This window comes from Leopardus geoffroyi, chromosome B1, assembly GCF_018350155.1.
Source record: "Leopardus geoffroyi isolate Oge1 chromosome B1, O.geoffroyi_Oge1_pat1.0, whole genome shotgun sequence".
Taxonomy (NCBI): Eukaryota; Metazoa; Chordata; class Mammalia; order Carnivora; family Felidae; genus Leopardus; species Leopardus geoffroyi.
The window spans coordinates 1,333,754-1,353,195 of NC_059327.1; the positions used below are offsets into that span (position 1 = coordinate 1,333,754).

Consider the following 19,442-nt stretch of genomic DNA (forward strand, 5'->3'; position numbering starts at 1 on the left):
CTGGGCGCATGACATTGAACATAGAACACAGATCACGTGTTAGCTCCGTGCCACCTGCCGTCACTGATGAGCTGTGCCGCGGGGCACTTGTAGGGGAGTCGTGCTGGGCGCATGACGTAGAACACAGAACACAGATCACGTGTTAGTTCTGTGTCACCTGTGAGGCGAGGCCTTTCCTTCTAGGAGGCAGGGGTGGGGAGGGCCGAAACGATGCTCGGCTTGCGGCCTTCCTCTTCCTGGATGGGCAGGGGCTGAGTGCAGCGTGTAGCTGGAGAGCCACTTGCCGGTGGTCCCCAACCGGGGGTTGGCCGGGCGGGGAGCGCTCCGGGGGGTGGGGGTGAGCACCTGCCCCGCCCCCACCTGCTGCAGACACCGGACTCCGTCCCCCGCCCCCTGCAGGGCACCAGCGCCTGTCAGTGACCAGCCTGCTCGTCTGCCATGGCCTGCTCATGGTCGGCACCAGCCTGGGCTTCGTGGTGGCCCTGCCCGTGCCTCGTCTGCAGGGGATCCCCAAAGTGACCGGTGAGTGGACCCCTCCGCACGCACCATCCCCTCCCGTCAGCTCGCCGAGCCCGTCTGCCTCCTCGCGCTTTTGCAGCCGGGGGGGAGGGTCTGCTTAAACCGTGTAGATTATCTGGGGTTCTTTTTTCCCTTCTTTTCTGGCATACTCTGCACTGTCTGCTAATTGGGATCCGTTCCCGCTTTTGTTTTTCTGCTGCTTCTGTTAGTGGCCCAGGGAGAATCTCTCCCCCCAAACACACTTTCATGTTACCTTTACTGCCACCTGTTAGCTTCTGTCGTTTTTGTATGGTTTTGCTCAGTGGGAGTGGATGCTTTTTATATCTTACGTGGCCAAGAAGGAAGCCCAGCCTCTGGACAACGTGAGGTGTGCTTTTTTGCACAACGTTGCTAGGAGTTCAAATGGGTGCAGGATTTTCAGGAAGCAATTCGGCACTTTAGATCACAAGCCTGAAAAGGCTTGTGTGTCTGGATTCAGGATTTTTCAGTTCAGAAATCTGCCTTGGTAAGCAGCCGAGTCCGTGAACAAAAACAAGATGCAAAAAAGATACTCGATACAGCATTCAATTTTTAGTAGCCCGGAATAGGAAACAACTTAAAATTAGGGGGAAGGAGACAGTTGAGAAAATGGTTGCACTGCCATTTTGGTATATGACGTAGCCAGTAGAAATGGTGTTTGTGGAGAGCTTTAAACGATACACACAAAACGTCAATTCCGTAAGTAAAACCAAGATCTCAAATTTTACATTGATGAGGTAACATCAGCGATGTGGGAAAAACTCTCCGAAGAAAAAGATTTGTAGGAAACTCACCAAAATGTCAATAAAGATTCTGTTTCTATAGTTTTTTCCTACTGACAACTTTAGAGTATTTCATGTGACATCAGACAAAAAGCTTTTTTTCTCCACGGGCTTTAACAGACTTATCTTTCCCTAAGTTCAGGAGCCACCTGTTAGCGCTAAGGATTCCAATTTTGTTGATTTTTTTTTTTAAGTTTATTTATTTATTTGAAAGAGAGCACGAGCAGGGAGGGGCAGAGGGAGAGAGAGAGAATCCCAAGCAGGCTCTGTGCCGTCAGGGCAGAGCCTGATGTGGGGCTTGAACTCCTGAAACTGCGAGATCGTGACCTGAGCCGAAATCAAGAGTCAGACATTTAATTGACTGAGCGACCCAGGCGCCCCGGTCATTCATTTCTTAATCTCAGTTTTTATTCTGATCTCTGTATTGCACTTACACGAAATTGCACGTAACCAACACGTACAGGTTGGACCGTGCTGATGAAGCGGTCACCCTGCCCCTGCCCCTGGCACAGGGGCCCCTCCCTCACAACATACCTGACTATTCTCCTGAGTCGTACACCCTCGTTCTGTTGATTTTTCTGTATAGTTTTGCCAATTTGTACCTGAAAAAACCAAACTTGTGATTTTGCTGTTTTTTTTTTCCATTTTCTATAATTGCCTCATAACATATGATGTGTCTGTCCCTCTGTAACTTTAAAAATTTTTTTTTTTCAACGTTTATTTATTTTTGGGACAGAGAGAGACAGAGCATGAACGGAGGAGGGGCAGAGAGAGAGGGAGACACAGAATCGGAAACAGGCTCCAGGCTCCGAGCCATCAGCCCAGAGCCTGACGCGGGGCTCGAACTCACGGACCGCGAGATCGTGACCTGGCTGAAGTCGGACGCTTAACCGACTGCGCCACCCAGGCGCCCCCCTCTGTAACTTTTAGATCACACCTCCCCAGCTGGGGTCAAGCCTTCCTGCCCCCTCTGGGTTCCCTCCAGCACCTACTAGTTGGTCACTGCCACTCACACCGGCTAAAGAGTCCTGTGATTTAATCTGCTTTGGCCAAGGAGGGGTGAAGGTGAGGGCTAGGGCCTCGTGTCAGCCTTTATTAAAGCGTCTGGTGACAAAGGGACACATGCTTCCCATCCTGGTCCCCTCACCTGTGAACCACTTAAAAAGTGCTGACACCTGGGGCGCCTGGGTGGCGCAGTCGGTTAAGCGTCCGACTTCAGCCAGGTCACGATCTCGCGGTCCATGAGTTCGAGCCCCGCGTCAGGCTCTGGGCTGATGGCTCAGAGCCTGGAGCCTGTTTCCGATTCTGTGTCTCCCTCTCTTTCTGCCCCTCCCCCGTTCATGCTCTGTCTCTCTCTGTCCCAAAAATAAATAAACGTTGAAAAAAAAATTAAAAAAAAAAAAAAAGTGCTGACACCCTGTTCCTACCTGACAACGTAGGGTCAGGACGTTCGGGGGGAAATAAACTTTGTTTCGAAAAAGACCTATAGGTAGTTTCTGACATGTGCTCTTGGACTAGGTGATGTTTTAAAATTAAATTCACGTCACTTTTAAATCAAAAAGTCCCCAATGTAATTAAAAACCACAGAAGTAACTCCTAGAACCTTTTTGTAACAGAAAATGGCAGGAAGCTACTGGCCATTTACTTAGGCATCTTGTTCTTAAAACTGACACATTTCTGGCATTTAAATTTTTGTTTGTTTTTTTTTAATTTTTTTTTAATGTTTATTACTGAAAGACGCAGAGTGTGAATGGGGGAGGGGCACACAGAGGAGGAGACACAGAATCCGAAGGAGGTTCCAGGCTCTGGGCTGTCAGCACAGAGCCCAACACAGGGCTCAAATGCACAAACGACGAGATCGTGACCTGAGCCAAAGTCGGATGGTTAACCGACTGAGCCACCCAGGCACCCCTGGCATTTAAATTTTCAATCAAGACTTAGAAAAATTAAACATGTTTCTGTAGAGCAAGTGAGAAGGCATTTATACAGAGAACAGGAAAACAGCTGTTTCGCTGCTGTGAAAAGTCCCCTGTGGGTGTCGGGGCGGAACTGCTGTGGACGAAAACCAGGGTTGTATCCTAGCCCGTCATTCTGGAAGATTTCGTGGACTTAACTAAAAATCCACGAGGTTTCGAGAAGCTGTTCTCGTGTTAAGTGGTCAGTCGGTGTCCCAGTCGTGTGTGGGATTCTGTGGTTTAGACGGGGGCAGATGCATGTTGACCCCCTCTGGGCTGTCGCATGCGGTGATTGTTGAAGATTGCTGAATGACCCCTCCCCCCCCCACCGTCCCCCAGGAAGAGGCATGGTCTCCTACCACGCACACAACGGGCCCGTCAAGTTCCTGGTCATGGCCACCGCCGCCCTCAAAACAGACAAGGACAAGCCCTCGGGCAGCCCGCCACCTGGCGCAGACCCTCAGGACGGAGACCAGAAGGATGTGTTGCCGGGCGAGGGGCCGGGCCCCGGCCTGAGTCAGAGCAGCCCAGACGCCGTCTGGCTGGGGGGCTCGCTGGGCTCCATGACCCACAGAAGCGATTTCTCCTCGTCGTCCGGGTCCCTGACCCCATCGCAGGGCTCAGGCTCCCTGGAGCCCAGAGCGGAGGAGAGCGTCGTCTACGACCTCCTGCGGCTCCCCAGCATGTTGCCGAGCAGAGGGCGGCGGGTCAGGAGGGCGAAAGCCAGCTCAGTGCTGGTGGTGTGTGGGGGCCAGGGCCACCGGCGGGTGAGCAGGAAGTCCCGGCCGCAGCGCCCCGAGGAGCTGGCCGCCTCCATCATGGTCTGGCAGATCCCCCTGCTGAACGCGTGAGTCTGCGGCCCATCTGGGTGGCCGTGTCCTTGCGGCCAAGCCAGGCGACCCGAGGGCTGTAGCCGTGTCTACACTGGTTGAGGGTAAATCACGTCTTGGGGGAAGAAATGTGCAATACCGTCGCGGTGGTGTTTTCCGGAGCGGAAGCCAGCACAGACGCCCGTGAGGGGACAGAGGACCAGGCCGGGTTGCAGCCGTGTTGGCGTCCGGGGGCGACCGCGTGCTTCGCGAGCGCAGCAGACCACGCGGAAACACAGACGCTCCACACCCACTCGCGGGCCCTGCTGCTTAGAGAGTTCGCGGACTCAGAACTTATGGGGAAATACAGCTTATTCCGTCGTAGAGAAACTTATTAACAATTCCTAGAGTAACCTTACTCGATTCAGAGTCTCTCCTTTTATTTATATTGTATATCTTTAAATTCCAGCACAGAGTCTGTAACGCTGAAGAGAGCCAGCTAACGTCCCCCCCCGTCCAGGTGGTGGTATTTGCTTTCTGAAGTGAAGTGGGTTTTCCAAAGCGGCATAATGTGCGTGTTGTGTACTTTAACAAAGTAGTATTTTTGTACTGCCTTTTTTTTCTATTAAAGATTAACAGTTAATGTTTTAGTCAATATATCGTCTGTAACGTTTCACAAATAACGTTCGGCTTTGAACCAAAATGCTCAATACCTTATCAACATTTAGACTCGAGCGTCCACACCAGAAGATCCTTCCCTCCTCCTCGCAAAGAGTATCAATACCCACATTAGAAATGCACGTTTCCCTCTCGTAGGAGATGCACACTGAGCGTGTCCTCAGCTCTTTCAGGGTGTTTCCCGCGCCTGCTGACCTGGACCTCGGTGCCTGCTTCGAATATGCCTTCTGAGGTTACTCATGGTGCTAGAGAGTGTGGGTGTGTCCCTGCTGGGGTGGGACACAGGCCGGGGACACTGCCTCAGTGTGCCTCCTTCAAGCACGAAGGCTTGCATTCTGAGGTCACAGAGCCCCCGCGCGGTCGAGGCGTGCGGGCGAGCAGTGGGCCCCGTCCCGTGCAGCGTGGGTTTACGTCTCCGTGTCGTACTCACTGAGCGGTTTGAGAACATTAATGCGGGCGTCACCGGAGATAAACTTCTCAGCACTTTACAGATGACTAAAAAATGCTAATTTTATGCCTTAGCCAAATATTTCCCAAGGTGCACATATACCCCCACGCGAAAGTAATCTCTCCCCAAGCTTTCTTAAACTGTTAGCTGCTACCTGAAGTCATAAATAAAGTCTTTTTATTTAAAAATACAGTATTCGAGTTGCCTTTTTCCCCCATAAAACACAAAGGGGCAGTTGGGGGGGTCTGAGGGGCCGTTTCAAGTTCAGGATGGCCACCTGCCGGCCTGGGAGTTTAGTACGAGTTCCAGAGACAGTCCCAGCGTGAGAGGAAAACAGTGCTGTGACTTGAGGTGGGTGCTGAGCTGAGACACTTCCAAGAGACTCGCGTACTCGCCGTTTTACATTTTGAGTGACGTCGCAGGTTGAATGAATTTCGTGTAAAACACGAAGACCGCATCTGCAGCCCACCGAGCTCCGTAACGTCTGTGCGGCAGAAGTCGTGAAGGTTCTCGGTCTTTTCACGGGCCAGGGGAACGGAAGGACTCTGACCTGATACCGTCTCAGAAACCTCCAAACCAGTAGCTTTTCTTCTCGCGTAAATAAGGAGAGAACGAGGCCGTACAGGTGGAGGTTTGCGTTTAGGTTGTAACATCGATGACGTCATTAGAAAAAACCCCATGTGACGCCACATAGGGTGCTCCCGTGGTAGCGGTCCCGCTCTGCGAGGGGCTCTGGGCGCTAAGCGGCCTCTCTCTGGGGCCATAGTTGTCTTCCGATTCACCTGCGGCCCCCTGAGCTCTTCCTGGGCTCCAAGAGTTAGGGCCCTGGCTCCTCCAACTGGGGCTCCCCACCCTGCCTCCCTGCCTCGGGGCGAGGCCCGGTTCCCTCGGGCCCCTCACACCCCCTGGCCCGGCGGCCTCAGCGGCTCCGCGTGTGGTTGGCGCCTGGCCCCCAGCGGCATCCTGGGACCGCCAGGGTCAGACCCAGGTGTGGGTGCGTTTGGGCCAGTGCCGTGGATGGGTGCCCCCAAACTCTTAGGTTGGAATCTCACCCTGCAAGGTGGTGACGTCAGGAGGAGGGCGATGCTGAGGTGGCGAGGGTGGCGCCCCGTGCCGCGATCAACGCACACGGGAGAGGGTCCCCGGAGAGCTCCCAGCCCCTCCGCCAGCGAGGACCGCGAGGACAGCAAGAAGACACCGTCTGTGAGCCAGGGAGCCCCCATCACACCGGCCCCGCCCAGCCTCTGCTCTGGACTTGCGGCCCCAAGGGGTAAAGCGTAGCCCCCGTCGCCGGCACTCCCGTACCCGCCCCCCCGCCCCAGGGTGGCGCTTGTCTCTGGAACCTTATGTGCTGCTGAAGTACTGGCCCCGTTTCCAGAGGGGGCCCTTCCCCAGACCGCCGACCCCACGCTGGGCCCCTGTGGGCCACGACCCGGCACCCGGAGACTTGCCCCTGCACGGCCGTCCTGCCGCCCAGGGGCCTTGGGAGCTCAGGGCTCACCCAGGAGGCCCCTCGTGCTCCGTGCTGTGGGGGATGGGGCCCGGCTCCCCCCAGCGAGCCTGCAGAGGTGCTGGCCGAGGGGGAGGGACGTCAGTGCGGGTGGGGCGGGGCGGGACCGAGACCAGGGCGCCCCCGTGTTAGGTGGGTGCTGTCATTCCCCCGAAGGGACCCGGAGCCAACCCGGAAGTGTGGACTCGTCCTGTGGGGCTGACTCTGACCGGTGTGCCTGCAGGATTGGTGCGCACTTTCGGGCAAGAAGTGAGGACATCTGGTTCTTGTGAACAGTTAAGGCAGGATGGGGGCTCCGTGTTCTGGGGGGGGGGGGGCAAGTACGTCTGCAAATCTAAGTGGTGCCAGGGGTCCTGTCCTCAGGCTCCTTGGCACTCGGCCCCCTGCACAGCAGGGAGCCCCCGGGGTCTCCATGCCCCAAGCCTGGACTGGACCTGATGAGGGACTCAGCTCCAGGAGCTGGCCCAGCCGGGCCCAGCCCGGCTCACAAGCTCAGCGGATAATGGTGTGCCAGGAAAACTTAGGGCAAGAGACAGACACAGGGGTATGACAGGGGCTGTGACAGGCACCTCCTGCCCCCCATCCTGGTTGGAGAGAACCCTCATCTCCTCCTGCCCCCACCTGTCTCCCTCCCCCCACCTCCTGTCTCTGCACCCCCACCCCCCGTCCCGGGTAGCTGGGCAGGGCTGGTGGCTCCGAGCACCCCTCTCTGAGCTGACATGCAGATGTCCCAGAGTCCCCTGCAGGGACCCAGCTCTGACCTCATCCATTTGGACTCTACCCACACCACCTCCTGTGTCTGCCTCTTTGGCTGGGAGCACAGCCTTTTCCGCAGTTTGAGCCTTTGGGGACGCCTGGCTTCTGAGATAACCCTGTTCCCTGCAGAAGTGCTAAAAACCCCGGGCCCGTGAGAGGCCCTCCTTCCAGCAGAGAGAGAGGAAACGTCCTAACAGCCTCGGCCAGGGCCTGCTGCCGCCCTCTGAACCCCCGGCCACCAACCCAGCAGACACACAGGGGAAGAGCTGGGCGAGAGGCTTCCTTCCAAGACTCCGGTGCCTTTTTCCTGGTGTGGTGAACTCGGGGCCTGCTGGCTGGCTTTCTAGGCGGCTCGGGGCCTGCTCTCCAGCAGCGTTTCCTTGGTCACGAACGGGCGACTCACTTCACTTTCTGGGGTATTTCTTTTCTTTATTATTATTATTATTATTTTTTAATATTTTAATGTTTGTTTATTTTTGAGAGCGAGAGAGACAGCATGAGCAAGCGAGGAGCAGGGAGAGAGGGAGACACAGAACCCGAAGCAGGCTCCAGGCTCCAAGCTGTCATCCCAGAGCCCGATGCGGAGCTCGAACTCATGAACCGTGAGATCATGCCCTGAGCCGAAGTCGGACACTCAACCGACTGAGCCACCCGGATGCCCCACTTTCTGGGGTATTTCTGACAGGCTGTATAGAAATGGGATTTTGCAAATGGAGTCCTCGTATTTGATTTCCTAAATCATGTCCCAAAGCTGCTGTATGTCAGTATTTTGTGGGTTCAATCTGATAAGCGTGTCCTAGATCCTGAGGAAAGTGGGGTAGTTTCTAGCCGGTCTTCTCTCCTATAAAACGGACACAGCTTAAGCCCTAGAGAGCAGATAGTTTTCGGGTGACTTTCGGATTTACGTGCGGGGAAGTGCGTTCTGTCCCACGCCAGGGCGCAGGTGTATTGAGGGAAGCGAGGTGTGCCGCTGATGGTGGCCAGCCACCCATCCGTGAAGGGTCCCCGACCGCACAGTTTCAGGACCGTTTCCGGCTGCCTGAGACCGTTGGAAAGCACCCCTCCCACACCCAGCGTGGTGGTTCTGCTTCGGGGCGCAGAGCGCTTCCCCCCTTTCCAGACCACATCTCTTTCACGCCTCGCCTGCAGTCCCTGGGCACGCGCACGCACACACACTCAGCTTGCACACTCGCCTCTGTGCTCGCCTGCGAGGGCCTGTCTGCACAATGTTTATTCAGGCAGAAGAGGAGAGAGAGAGAGAGGCAGCCTCTCGGCCTGGGTCTGGCTTGAGTTTGCTCCCTGCTGCTGGCTCTCTCCAAAGAGCCTCAGAAAGAATTAACCCTTGAAAAGCGGGTTGGTGAATTGTTTGGTGCCTGATAGCTTTTGTTGGGTTGAAGGCACCCTTCTGCCGCCTCTTCGTGGGGGAGAATTCCGCGTTGGTCCTTCTAGGCGTCCGCATGGTGTGTCCCTCGCCCTCCGGACCTGCAGTCGGTGACACGGCCCCTTGTCCCTCCTGAGAAGGTGCCGAGCCCTGGGCCCCCAGCGCGGGAGTGCCCAGCCAGGGCAGGAAGCGGGCGGCCTGGGAAGCTCAGGTGACTTTTTCTCACCTGCGCCGTGAGGGCTGTGGCCCCTGCCTACTTGGCGCGGGGACTGAGCAGCCGTCCGTGCGTCACAGGCCATCTTGCTGTACAGGACACTTTCTCGAGTCTGACTCTTGAAGCGGCGTTTCTCCGCGCCTCCTGTCGGCAGACACCATGTGGGCACAGCTTTGTGGTTTTATGAAAGACAGTCGCCGTGGGAGGTGGGGGGTCTGTGCCCCGTTGGGCGGTGAGGACGCCGCGGCTGGGAGAGGTCGGGCGTCCCGCCAGAGGGGACTGGGCACAGAGCCGCGGAAGCCGGACGCTGGTGACAGACAGCAGGACTGGGTCGGCCTTCGGCCAGGACCGGAATTTACCGGCACTGGGATGACCGGGTGGGAACCGCGGGGAGAAAGGGGGAGGCGCAGACCCTTGGCGGGGGCCCCGCTGGCCGGGATCGTGTGGGTGGGCTGCCGGGAGCCCAGCCAGGCCGCGGAGTGGACAGGCAGAAGGGCGGCCAGCGTACCCGCACAGTGGTGCCCACAGAGACCCGAGGCCCCGCGTGATTGAGGGGCTTTTCCCTCGGCTGGGTTGTCAACGCCAGAGATAACGGATCACCCGTACGAGCGGCTTGCTGGCTGAATGTGCCCACCAGGCTGTCTCCGGTTACGATGCACGGGGTCTCTAGAAGTTCTGGTTCACACAGACCACCTGGTACGCAGCGCATCAGCTGAGCGTCACGGAGCCAGCCGCCTTCTAGGAGGATGACCAGACGTAGGCCGCGTGTGGTGTTCTAGAATGCAGTTTGAGGGCTGAGGCAGAGCCCAGGGCCAGGCAGTGATGAATGTGGGGGAGGGGAGCGAGGGGGAGGGCAGAGCTGAGGTTGAGGGAGGGGCGGGGTCCCCGAGGGTCCTGCTCTGGAAGGTCTGCTCCCGTACAGCATCTGAGCAGAGCCGGGGGACCCAGTAAAGTGTGTCCCAGCCGCTGACAGGCGAATTCTAGAAGGTTCTGAGGTGCAGGGCTGCTGGTGCATGGCGCGCACGCAGAGAGAGAGCCCTGTGCGCCTTGCTCTAGGTCGGTAAGTAGTGGAGGAGTTATTCTTATGTTTTTCTGCTCATCAAAGAATTATTGCTTTTTTTTTTCCTGTGGTGCCAAGTGTGTGGGACTCGTGTCCTGTGTCCAGTTCAGTGGTTCTCATCCAGGCAGGGCGGCAGGCGGGCCGAGGCCAGGGGGGACGCTGGACACCCCGTGCGCAGACGGCCCCCGGCCGGCGGAGCTGAGGCCACACCAATTCTTCACGTTCTCCGTCTCCAGGGAAGGTCGCTTGCTCGATTTCTTTATTTGGCGTGAACATACGGGATTCCTGCTCTGTCCCCAGATGTCCCCGTCGTCTCGCTGCGTCCGCCTGGCTTTGGCGCTATTCTCGGCACCCTATTCTGGGCAAGTTCAACGTGCGCACGTCCAGATTTACACAAATGGTAATTTTGGTCTCCGCACAAAGATTCACGACTGACTCCGCTACGGAATTCCTCAGAGGACAGGACTTCTCCAGACGAGGATCCACCACCTGGGGTTTGTGGATCTCTAGGGGCCACAGTTGGCGATCGGGGCTCTGAATTGCCAGGAAGCATACGCAGCCCGTGTGCCGGCTGCTGTGTGTGTCTGCGTTTCCCGCCCCGGGAGCAGCTGGAGCATTCATTCTGCCAAAGTTAGCGACCAGAAGATTATTTGGAGCCACTGTCCTGGTTTGTGCCAGCATCCTGAAACCTCTTTCAGCTTTCAGGAAGTACAGACGGGGGGCTGAGAACACAAGCTTTGATAGTCAGACGGTGGCTGTGCGACTTAGGTTTGCTGGCCATGCAGCTTCGGGCTAATTACCTCTTTGAGCCTCAATTCTGTCACCTGTAAAATGCAGGAGGTTGGTAAGATTTACATAAAATAATGGATAAAGGTCTCGATTCAGTGCCCGGCCTGTGGTCGGGCAGCCGTCACTCCGGAAAGCGCTTTCCCTCTGGACCCCTGTCTCCACCACGCCGTCCTGCAGGCCACGATTATTTTGATCTTCCCATGGTTTTCTCACTTCTTATTGGATACGTTCATTCTCTCCACAAGGATGTGTTGCTTGCCTGCAGCGGGCCAGGCCCTGGTTGGGAGGGCCAAGGCCGGGGCATCCACCCGGGGCCACGCCGCTCCGGTGCTGTGCAGACGCCTCTGCAGATCTCGCTCATCTCGGCGAGTTCGTGTGCCGGGCCGAACGACAGCCCCCAGATGCCCACATCCTAGTGCCCAGACCCCCTGTTGCCTCACACAGCAAAAGGGACTTAGCAGATGTGAGTAAATTAAGGATCTTGGGGTGAGGGGGCGAGACTCGATCATGGGGGCCCAGGCACCATCACGAGGGTCCTCGCAAGGGAGAGGCGGGCGGGTCAGAGAAGGAACCGGGTGAGGGAGAGAGCCACAGGGGCAAAGCCGAGGAAGGGGCTTGTGCGCGCCGGAGAAGCGAGCAAACGGGGCCTCCCCTGGAGTTTCCAGAAGGAACCGGCCCTGCCACCATCCCGACTTTAGCCCGGGGAGACCCAGGGTGGGTTTCTCACCTGCAGAACCGTAAGCAAGAAATGTGTATTGTTTGAAGCCACCGATTTTATGGCAGCGTGTCACAGCGACCACAGGGAACCCGCACCGTCCTGTGGATTGAAAGCGTGAGTTCTTATTCGTGCAGGACTAGGCCACGCAGAGGTGCCGTCAGATGGCGGCCGCGCTGGCAGCCCGGAGGAATCCTGCGGAGGCTTCTCGTCTTCTGCTGGACACCTTCCGGGGCGAAGGGCAAGATGGGACCGGACAGCAGATCGTCTGAAAGGTCTTCTTGCAGCCGGGTGGAGGGGCACCAACCCGCAGAGTGACCATCAGCCCCGTGTCCCAGCAGCTCCCCCGGGCTGCTGCACGCCGCGCTCTGTTCAGGAGTCACCGGGTGCCGCCTGACCCAGCAGGGCTTCCGTGGTTTGGAGCGGGCTCTCCAGGTGTGGGGACCGCGTCCCGACTTCCTGTTTTCTGCACTGTGCTCTGCCTGGATGGAGCAGGTGGTGGTCGGGGGTCTCTGAGACCTGCAGCCCCCCGGGTGTTCCCACAGCACGCCTGCTGCCTGGTGGGCCTCCAGTCCCCAAGGACTCAGGGCAGAAGCCAGATGCAGGCCCCGCGGCCCCAGGCCGTGGGAAAATGACGCCTTACTGTTCTCCAAGGCGGCTGAGGTGTGGTTTGGGGCCACAGCCGTCTCCCGAGTCCCCCGGCTTTCCCGGAGCTCTGCCCATGGCATCTTTTCTGCAGGGGACCCCGTGAACTCTCACGGCCCCACGGGGCGAGGGCAGTGAATCCCTGCAGCCGGCACAGTCCCTTCCGAACGCAGCCTCCTCGAACCCTCTCCCGTCCCCTTGGAGGCCTGAGGCCCAGGCCAACCTTGTGGCCGGGCAGGGAGACTCCTCGCTTGGCAGAAGAGAGGTGACGTGTGGGAAAGAAGGGGGCGTGAGAGGGGGACGGGTTGAGGGGACAGTGGGGCGACTGGAGGTTCAGCAGAGTCTCTGTGGAACTCATTCCCCAAACACACTTGTCCAAAGTAATCGCATTTATGTTTTCTTTTCCTTTCTAAGAGCAAAACGGTAGATGTTCAAGGGGAAATAAAAGGCACGAACAACAAAGTCGTCAGGCGAGGAGGTCTCTGATGACAGGCCGTCCCGGCCCAGGACACCTGGTGGGGCAGGGCAGGGATGGACCCTCAGCCAGCGGCTCTGGGACCTCGCGCCTACCGGGCAGCGGGGTCTGGGCCCGGCCTGGGGAAAGGTGGCAGACAGGCTTCGGAGAGGCCCCGAGCGGGCCTGGACGCAGAGCTGGGAGCAGCCCCCGGACACACACCGTGTCAGGTGCGACACAGGTGCCGCGGGGGGGCTCCTGTAACGCAACCGCTTTTGTGCGTGGACATTTCCACCCATCTCGTCCGGTGGCTCCCGGAGGCGCCCGGCTCGGCCTTGCTGGAAGGGTCCGATGATCGCAGGAGCTCAGTGCCGTCATCTGCTTACCCGGGGGTCCCCTCCCACGGAGGCTCCCTCCCGAGCGGGACCCCAAAGATGCCCGAGGAGGGGAGACACAGCAGGAGGCAGAGGCCTCTCGGGAGGAAGGCAGGGGGAGCTGGGAAGGCTTGGTGGCCCCGGGCCTCCTGCGGCGGCACAGAACGACTGTGAGCTGCGGGGTCCCGTCCCCTGCAGCTGCGCCAGGCGGCCCTTCCTCTGGCCGAGGCCGCCCCCTGCTTCCGGGGGGCTGAGCGCAGGAGGAGGGGGGGGCCGAGGAAGCAGCGTCCAGCATCTCTGTAACCACGAAACCAGAGCATCACGCACCCAAAAGGCCAGGGTTCACACAGGCCCTCCAGCTTCGATGTCCCTCAGGAGCGCTCTCCTGGCAGGCGCCCGGCCGAACCCCGGAGCGGCGGGAAAGGGGCCGTGTGCTGAAAGACGCGGAGGCCCGCCTGGCCAGGTTCCGTGTCCACGTACAGACTTTTAATCGTTTATCCTGAGAGAGAGCCGGTGGGGGAGGGGCAGAGAGGGAGGGAGAGAGAAAATGCCAGGCAGGCTCCGCGCTGTCAGCCCAGAGCCCGACGTGGGGCTCGAGCTCACCAACCGTGAGCTCCTGACTGGAACCGAAATCAGGAGTCGGGTGTTTGCCTGACTGAGCCCCCCGGGCGCCCCGGATTCTGTGTATGTTTATTGGAAATAGTTTAGAGCCCCTTTGTGACCACCCCTCCCCCATTCCGCGGCTACTTTTCCGCGAGCCCATTGCCCAACCCCACAGGAAGTCGAGGTCCGGACAGACGGAGCGGGAGAGCCCAGCCGTGCCGCCCTGGGTGCCGTGGCCCGGGGCTTCTCCAGGACCACCCGGCAGCCTGCTGCTCCTCAGACCCACATCCTCCAGCCGGGCCGGGTCCCTGACTGTCCCCAGGCCGCGTGCGGAGCAGAGACGCGGGTGACATTTTGACAGAATGCCGTGTGCCCATTTAGCTGCGTCCCGAGGAAGTGGCCGTCTGTATTGTGTACCCTTGCCAAACTCTCCTTTGTCCACCCATTCATTTGTATCGTATTTTGAGAAGGCCAGTCCTCAACGGGTTAAAAACAAGGAAAACCGCCACGTGCTCCCCCACAGCAGACCGTCGGAGAGGCGAAGACCCCGGACCCCTGTCCTGCTTTCCCAGAGCTGCCATAAGGAAGGGCCGCGGGAGGCCGGGGCAGGGGACACGCGCCCTCCCACGGTCCGTGGGCCAGGCTGGCACCCCTGCGTCACGGCCTCGCCGTCTGCGGGCCGGAGCTCGCCAGCATCCTTGGCTGTGGCCGTATCGTTCCAGCCTCTGCCTCTGCCTTCACTCGGCCTCCCTCTGTGCCTGTCCACGTCTGTGACGGAGTCTCCTTCTGGAAGGACCCGCTCATCTTGCGTTAGGGCCCGCCCTAACCGGCTCATTTCAGTTTGGCTGCCCCATCTTCAGATAAGGTCACGCTCTGAGGGGCTGGGACTCCAACATGCCTTTATCGGGGGTCGGGGGGACACAACTTAACCCATAAGAACCTTTAAGTTGGGGTTAATTGGATAAGGTGTCCTTATTTAGTTTATACTTTTGAGATTTCCTAATTAGACCTTTACTGTGGGAAAACTTGAAAAAAACAAAACTTTTTTTGCAGTCCCTGTGTTATCAGTGGGGAGACAGTAACACTGTGCTTCCATTTTGATTTTGGTTTTTGTCTCATTTAACTTGCACCTCACCTAAGGCATTGCTGACATTGTTTTCTTTTTAACTGGATTTTTTTTTTTTAAGTTATTTATCTTGAGAGAGAGAGAGCAGAGGAGGGGCAGAGAGCAGGAGCAAGACAGAATCCCAAGCAGGGTCCTGGCCATCAGCAAGGAGCCTGACGTGGGGCTCGAACCCACGAATCGCAAGATCCTGACCTTGCTGCTTAACTGACCGAGCCACCCAGACGCCCCATGAGCATTCCTTGTGTAGTGAGAGAACTGTGCTGTAGAAGAGACTGATCTGAGAACAGCAGGCACCCCGCTCTGGGGACCGCCTTCCCGGCGTGGCGGTAAAGGCACCGGGCCCTCCTGCTGCACCCACACCACTGGGCGTCCCCAGTGCCGCTTGTCCAGGAGAGAACTCCCGTCCTGGCCCTAACCTACTAGAGCAGTGGGCAAACGGCAGGAGATTCCCTTCCAGAAAGTTCCTGCAGGCCCACTGTGTGAAGTAGGAGTGTTGAGCAGAATGGTTTTTAGGGCAGAGAAGGACCCATCCCCCAGGTTGCAAGGCCAACACCCTCCCTCCCCGCCCCCGGTCTCGGGCGACTCACGCACCAGGCAGCTTCGGCTGGAAAAGTGAACCCTTCACTCGCAGCACAAAGTGTTTGGGGGCTTGGGGTGGAAATCAGTGTGTCAGGATGAAGCCATTGAGATGTACCAGGAAGCCAATTTTATTTTTAACACATCGATTCCCATTACACGAAGTATGGTTTTGTGCCTCCTTGATCTGTACTCAGAAGATCGGACTCATTCATTTGGAAAGACGGTGTTTCACTGTCAATGTGAAGAAGGGCCCAGGGTTGGGCAGGACTAGCATCCCTGCTCGGCCGCACGTGACACGAAAGTGACATCGGACTCTTTGAGAGAGAGTTCGTTCCCTCAACTGTAAAACTGCCCTCTGGAAGCGGTGCGTGCATGTATCTACACCTGGGTATTTTGCGGAGTTACATGCGTGCTTACGTGTAGGTATACCGCAAAGATTCATGTGAGATCGTATTTGATTGTAAATAACTTGCTCTAACAGGATAAACACATGCCTTTAAAGTATTTAAAAGTAACTGTTCAGTTGGTATGTCTTTTCCAAGAGAAGGTTTACCAGAATGAGCACTAATAAACTTCACGGCCTTTAGGGATTGTAGTCCTGACTCACTTGACAGGAACCGTTGGCCTCCTGGTGGCCTGCCAGCCCCCCCCACCCCCCCTCCTTCCGCTGCCCACAGTGATGAAGGACGGCAGGAGGGAGACACTCAGCACAATCAGGCTTCCTCCTCTCACCGACTGGACCAGCACCGAGCACAGCTTGATCTGCTCACAGTGCTGGCCCTGGGGCTTGAGGCTAAAAAGACAGGTCTCCACTGTCCTATTCAGATCAGGACCGCTCAGGTATTCTCCTAAACCCGGGACCGTCCGTAACAGAAAATGTGTGCAGTGACATCACAAGTACACGGTCAGTACACAACCAGTTAATGGCCAATCGTCAACAGTATTTCAGGGCACTTACATTCCTCTTTTTCGGGTGTAACATTCTCAGGCACGGGCTAATTAGATGCTTGGGAAAAGTCAGGCCTGAGGAGAATATTCACCATGTTGAAGAAACGGCTTACACGACACTGCAAACGGACCCAGAGCCATCAGAGCCGAAGCGGGTAGTCACGGTGGGGCCAGGGGAATTTCGGGGAGCTCTGTGTAGGAGATGGCTTCGTGTTCGTACGACACGGGCAGAATTTTTCAAGGCCGCGGGGACTGATGTTTCCACGCCAACACACAGATATTCTGGTTAATTTTTCATGCCAAGAGACTCAAAGTACTATGTAGCAAGTGGATCGATTCCTGGCAGCTACTGGAATTTAATTGCTTTTTATGGGAAGGCAGGAGTGCGTCAACTCTTATGGGCTATTAAGCTTTGGGGAAACTATCTGCTCTCTGGCATCAGCACGAGTAGAAAACCGGTGCCCAGCACCCAAACAGGGCCCAATGTTGGACCGCCCAGCCGCCTGAATCTTCTGTAAGTACTGGGTGTTGTGTGATGAAAACGACACGCAGAAGCACAGAACTGGGAGCGCAGAAAGTATTTGCTGACACTCAGCCAGAGGGGCAGTGACAAAGTCACAGGTGACGAGTGGGGCTGTCCTCCCGCTAGAGTGAAGACCCACTGCGCTAAATGCCTTGCATGTGTCACCTTGGTCAGACAGAAGAGGACAGAAGAACACAGAGAGGTCAGGGGTTCTGTGCAAATTTCTTAAATTTTTTTTTTTTCAACGTTTATTTATTTTTGGGACAGAGAGAGACAGAGCATGAACGGGGGAGGGGCAGAGAGAGAGGGAAACACAGAATCGGAAACAGGCTCCAGGCTCTGAGCCATCAGCCCAGAGCCCGACGCGGGGCTCGAACTCACGGACCGCGAGATCGTGACCTGAGCTGAAGTCGGCCGCTTCACCGACTGCGCCACCCAGGCGCCCCGGTGCAGATTTCTTAAGATGGAGAAATGGTGACATTGGTGTTTGAAATCCCGTCTGTTGAATTCCAAAGCTGTGCTCTCTCCTCTCCCCGTGCAGTTCCCAGATGGGGGTCAGAGTCCCCTAAGCCTGGTGCCCAGGCCGGGAGACCCTGCATTTATTAGGGGGCTGGACACCATCTCACCCAGGGCAATTCTGAGTTTCACTTACGTTTTCACTTATACCTCATACAGCTCTGCACAGCTCGTTTATACACTTCTTCAAGTGTGCCATGCGTGGTTAGGCTCTTTCTGAGCAGTGGAAAATTTAAAACAGTAAAATAATAATATTCTTGAAATACTGTTGGAATGGACATTATTTAATGTTTATGACAAGTCCTTCTTCTTCTGGGTATTGTTGGATCCCATGTTTGACTTCAGGGACTCTGGATGTCCCTGTAGTTTGAATGACTTCCTAATTAAATGCATGGATCGTTCCCCGGCAATTTCCATTGGCCATATTGGGACCACAGTACGTTTTTAAAAATAAAACATGTAAAGTCTGAAAAGGGATGGGGTTCCCCACACACCTTATCTACCAGATGGCATATGGGTTGGATGAATATTTTAAGTTAATTCATTTACTTTTTCGCTCATTCAGTAAACATTTACTAAGAACCTAGTATATGGCAAGCATAGTAAGATCCCGCGGGAAGAAAAGTTAAATGCGACGTACCTGATCTCTGGAAGTTTGGAGAGCGGTAGAGAAGACAGGTCAGTACTCCACCTTTGGTTGGGGAAAACTTAGGGGCCACTGGATTCTAATCCACAAAAGTGGGTGGGAGACGTGGATGAGGCTATAAAGCTGTGGGTCAGCCTAAAGCTTCCCCTGAAAGAATGGGGGTGTGAGGGATGGAGGCATTGCTGGGAAATAAGTTTAAAACTCCACTCCAGGCATCTTTAAGCCAATGGAGCTGGGTGAGCTAGTGACACACAGTCTCCATGTGAAGGTGAACAGAACATCTGCGAAAAAAGAGCCCAGTAGATTTTGGAATGTTTTTGGAGTAAAGAGAACAAAACAAAAATGGAGCCTGATGGGAAGGAGTTCAGCCCCCAAAAGATCTGCTTCTGGTATGGTTAACTGATAATTTAAAAATATACATCCCAGTAGTTTGCTTGGTTTCTGCTTCCTTTGATCCAAATCCCGAGGTAAAGTATTCCACTTGGCAGAATGAAAACGTTTTTTAAGGATGTTCTCAGGGTGTTAGCTCTGGCGCTGAAATCCAAAAGCCTCGCAGTGTATGAAACCGGCAAAGGCTGTCAAAAGCAAAATTTGAAAAAAGTCAAGTCTGAGGCTCTCTGGGCCTATGGAAATGTAATCATCATAATTTTTGCACAAAACTTTTAAAAATAGCATTTGCCATCAGGGGTCCAGTCTTAATTAGAACTGACCTGGGCAGGAAGCAGCTGTATGTAGGACTAAAAAGCGGCTGAAGTCAGAGGAAGTGTCTCCCTTGTCCACTGGCTTTGTGGAGCTAACACTTCAAGTTCTCGGTGAGGTCCAGAGGGTCCCCCCCGTGGCCCTATGCCAGGTCCGAGCTGCAGGGAGCCGGAGATGGTTGAGGCCACACTTCCAGACAGAAGAACAAAGTTCAGCAGTTTCCTCTGAGCGTTCGCAACGTTTTTGTCTTTTATCCTGGAATCTGTAAGGAGGTAGGCAATAGGTTTTTAACCACTAAATATGCCAACAACGCAGCGTCCCCAATTTTGCAAACATATGTAAACACTACATTTTATCTCACGGTTTTGTAGAGGAGGAGCGGGGGAGGGGAAGCAGGACACAAAAGAGTGTGGTCGGGGGCAGAAACCCCGAGCGCGCCGGCGGGAACCTGCTCTCCGCTTCTCGCGGGGTGGCTGCGGGGATTCACTCACACCGGGGCGCAGCTGGGGCCCAGCCTCGGCCGTGGGGCCGTCGTGGGGACAGGTGGCGCCGCCCTCCACGCCTGCAGCCCGCATCTCGGCAGGAAGTCCCGGGGTCCTGGAAAGGGTTAAGCGGGCGGCGGGCGGGCGGGGCGCGCGGAGGCGGCCCCGGCGCCGAGCCGCAACCCTCTCCCCGGAGCCGGGACTCGCGGCGGC

The 19,442-nt window shown here is 56.3% G+C and overlaps 1 protein-coding gene and 2 long non-coding RNA genes across 17 annotated transcripts in view; 1 reads left to right on the plus strand and 2 right to left on the minus strand.

The window, feature by feature from the left end:
* Positions 1-4,726, plus strand: part of ARHGEF10 (Rho guanine nucleotide exchange factor 10) — a 116,563-nt gene extending 111,837 nt beyond the window's left edge. For 8 of the 13 annotated variants that reach the window (XM_045451450.1, XM_045451404.1, XM_045451414.1 and 5 more), the window contains 2 exons: positions 400-522; positions 3,614-4,726. In XM_045451450.1, the coding sequence (XP_045307406.1) occupies positions 400-522; positions 3,614-4,125 (635 nt within the window). In that variant the 3' untranslated portion in view covers positions 4,126-4,726. Of the gene's footprint in view, positions 1-369; positions 523-3,613 lie in introns of all 13 variants that reach the window. The other 5 variants (XM_045451395.1, XM_045451435.1, XM_045451444.1 and 2 more) reach the window with 1 other exon arrangement.
* A 691-nt stretch (positions 4,727-5,417) lies between these two features.
* On the minus strand, positions 5,418-7,701 carry LOC123584151. The gene is made up of 2 exons (XR_006705203.1): positions 6,262-7,701; positions 5,418-5,800 (listed from the first exon to the last, which is right to left on the minus strand). It is a non-coding gene; the product is annotated as an uncharacterized LOC123584151 (long non-coding RNA).
* A 9,964-nt stretch (positions 7,702-17,665) lies between these two features.
* On the minus strand, positions 17,666-19,422 carry LOC123584140. Of its 3 annotated transcripts, none has more exons than XR_006705187.1 (3): positions 19,239-19,422; positions 18,759-19,009; positions 17,666-18,623 (listed from the first exon to the last, which is right to left on the minus strand). It is a non-coding gene; the product is annotated as an uncharacterized LOC123584140 (long non-coding RNA). The 3 variants fall into 3 exon arrangements; XR_006705189.1 differs by lacking the exon at positions 19,239-19,422 and adding an exon at positions 19,109-19,229; XR_006705190.1 differs by lacking the exon at positions 19,239-19,422 and adding an exon at positions 19,097-19,229.
* Between the last annotated feature and the right edge of the window lie 20 nt (positions 19,423-19,442).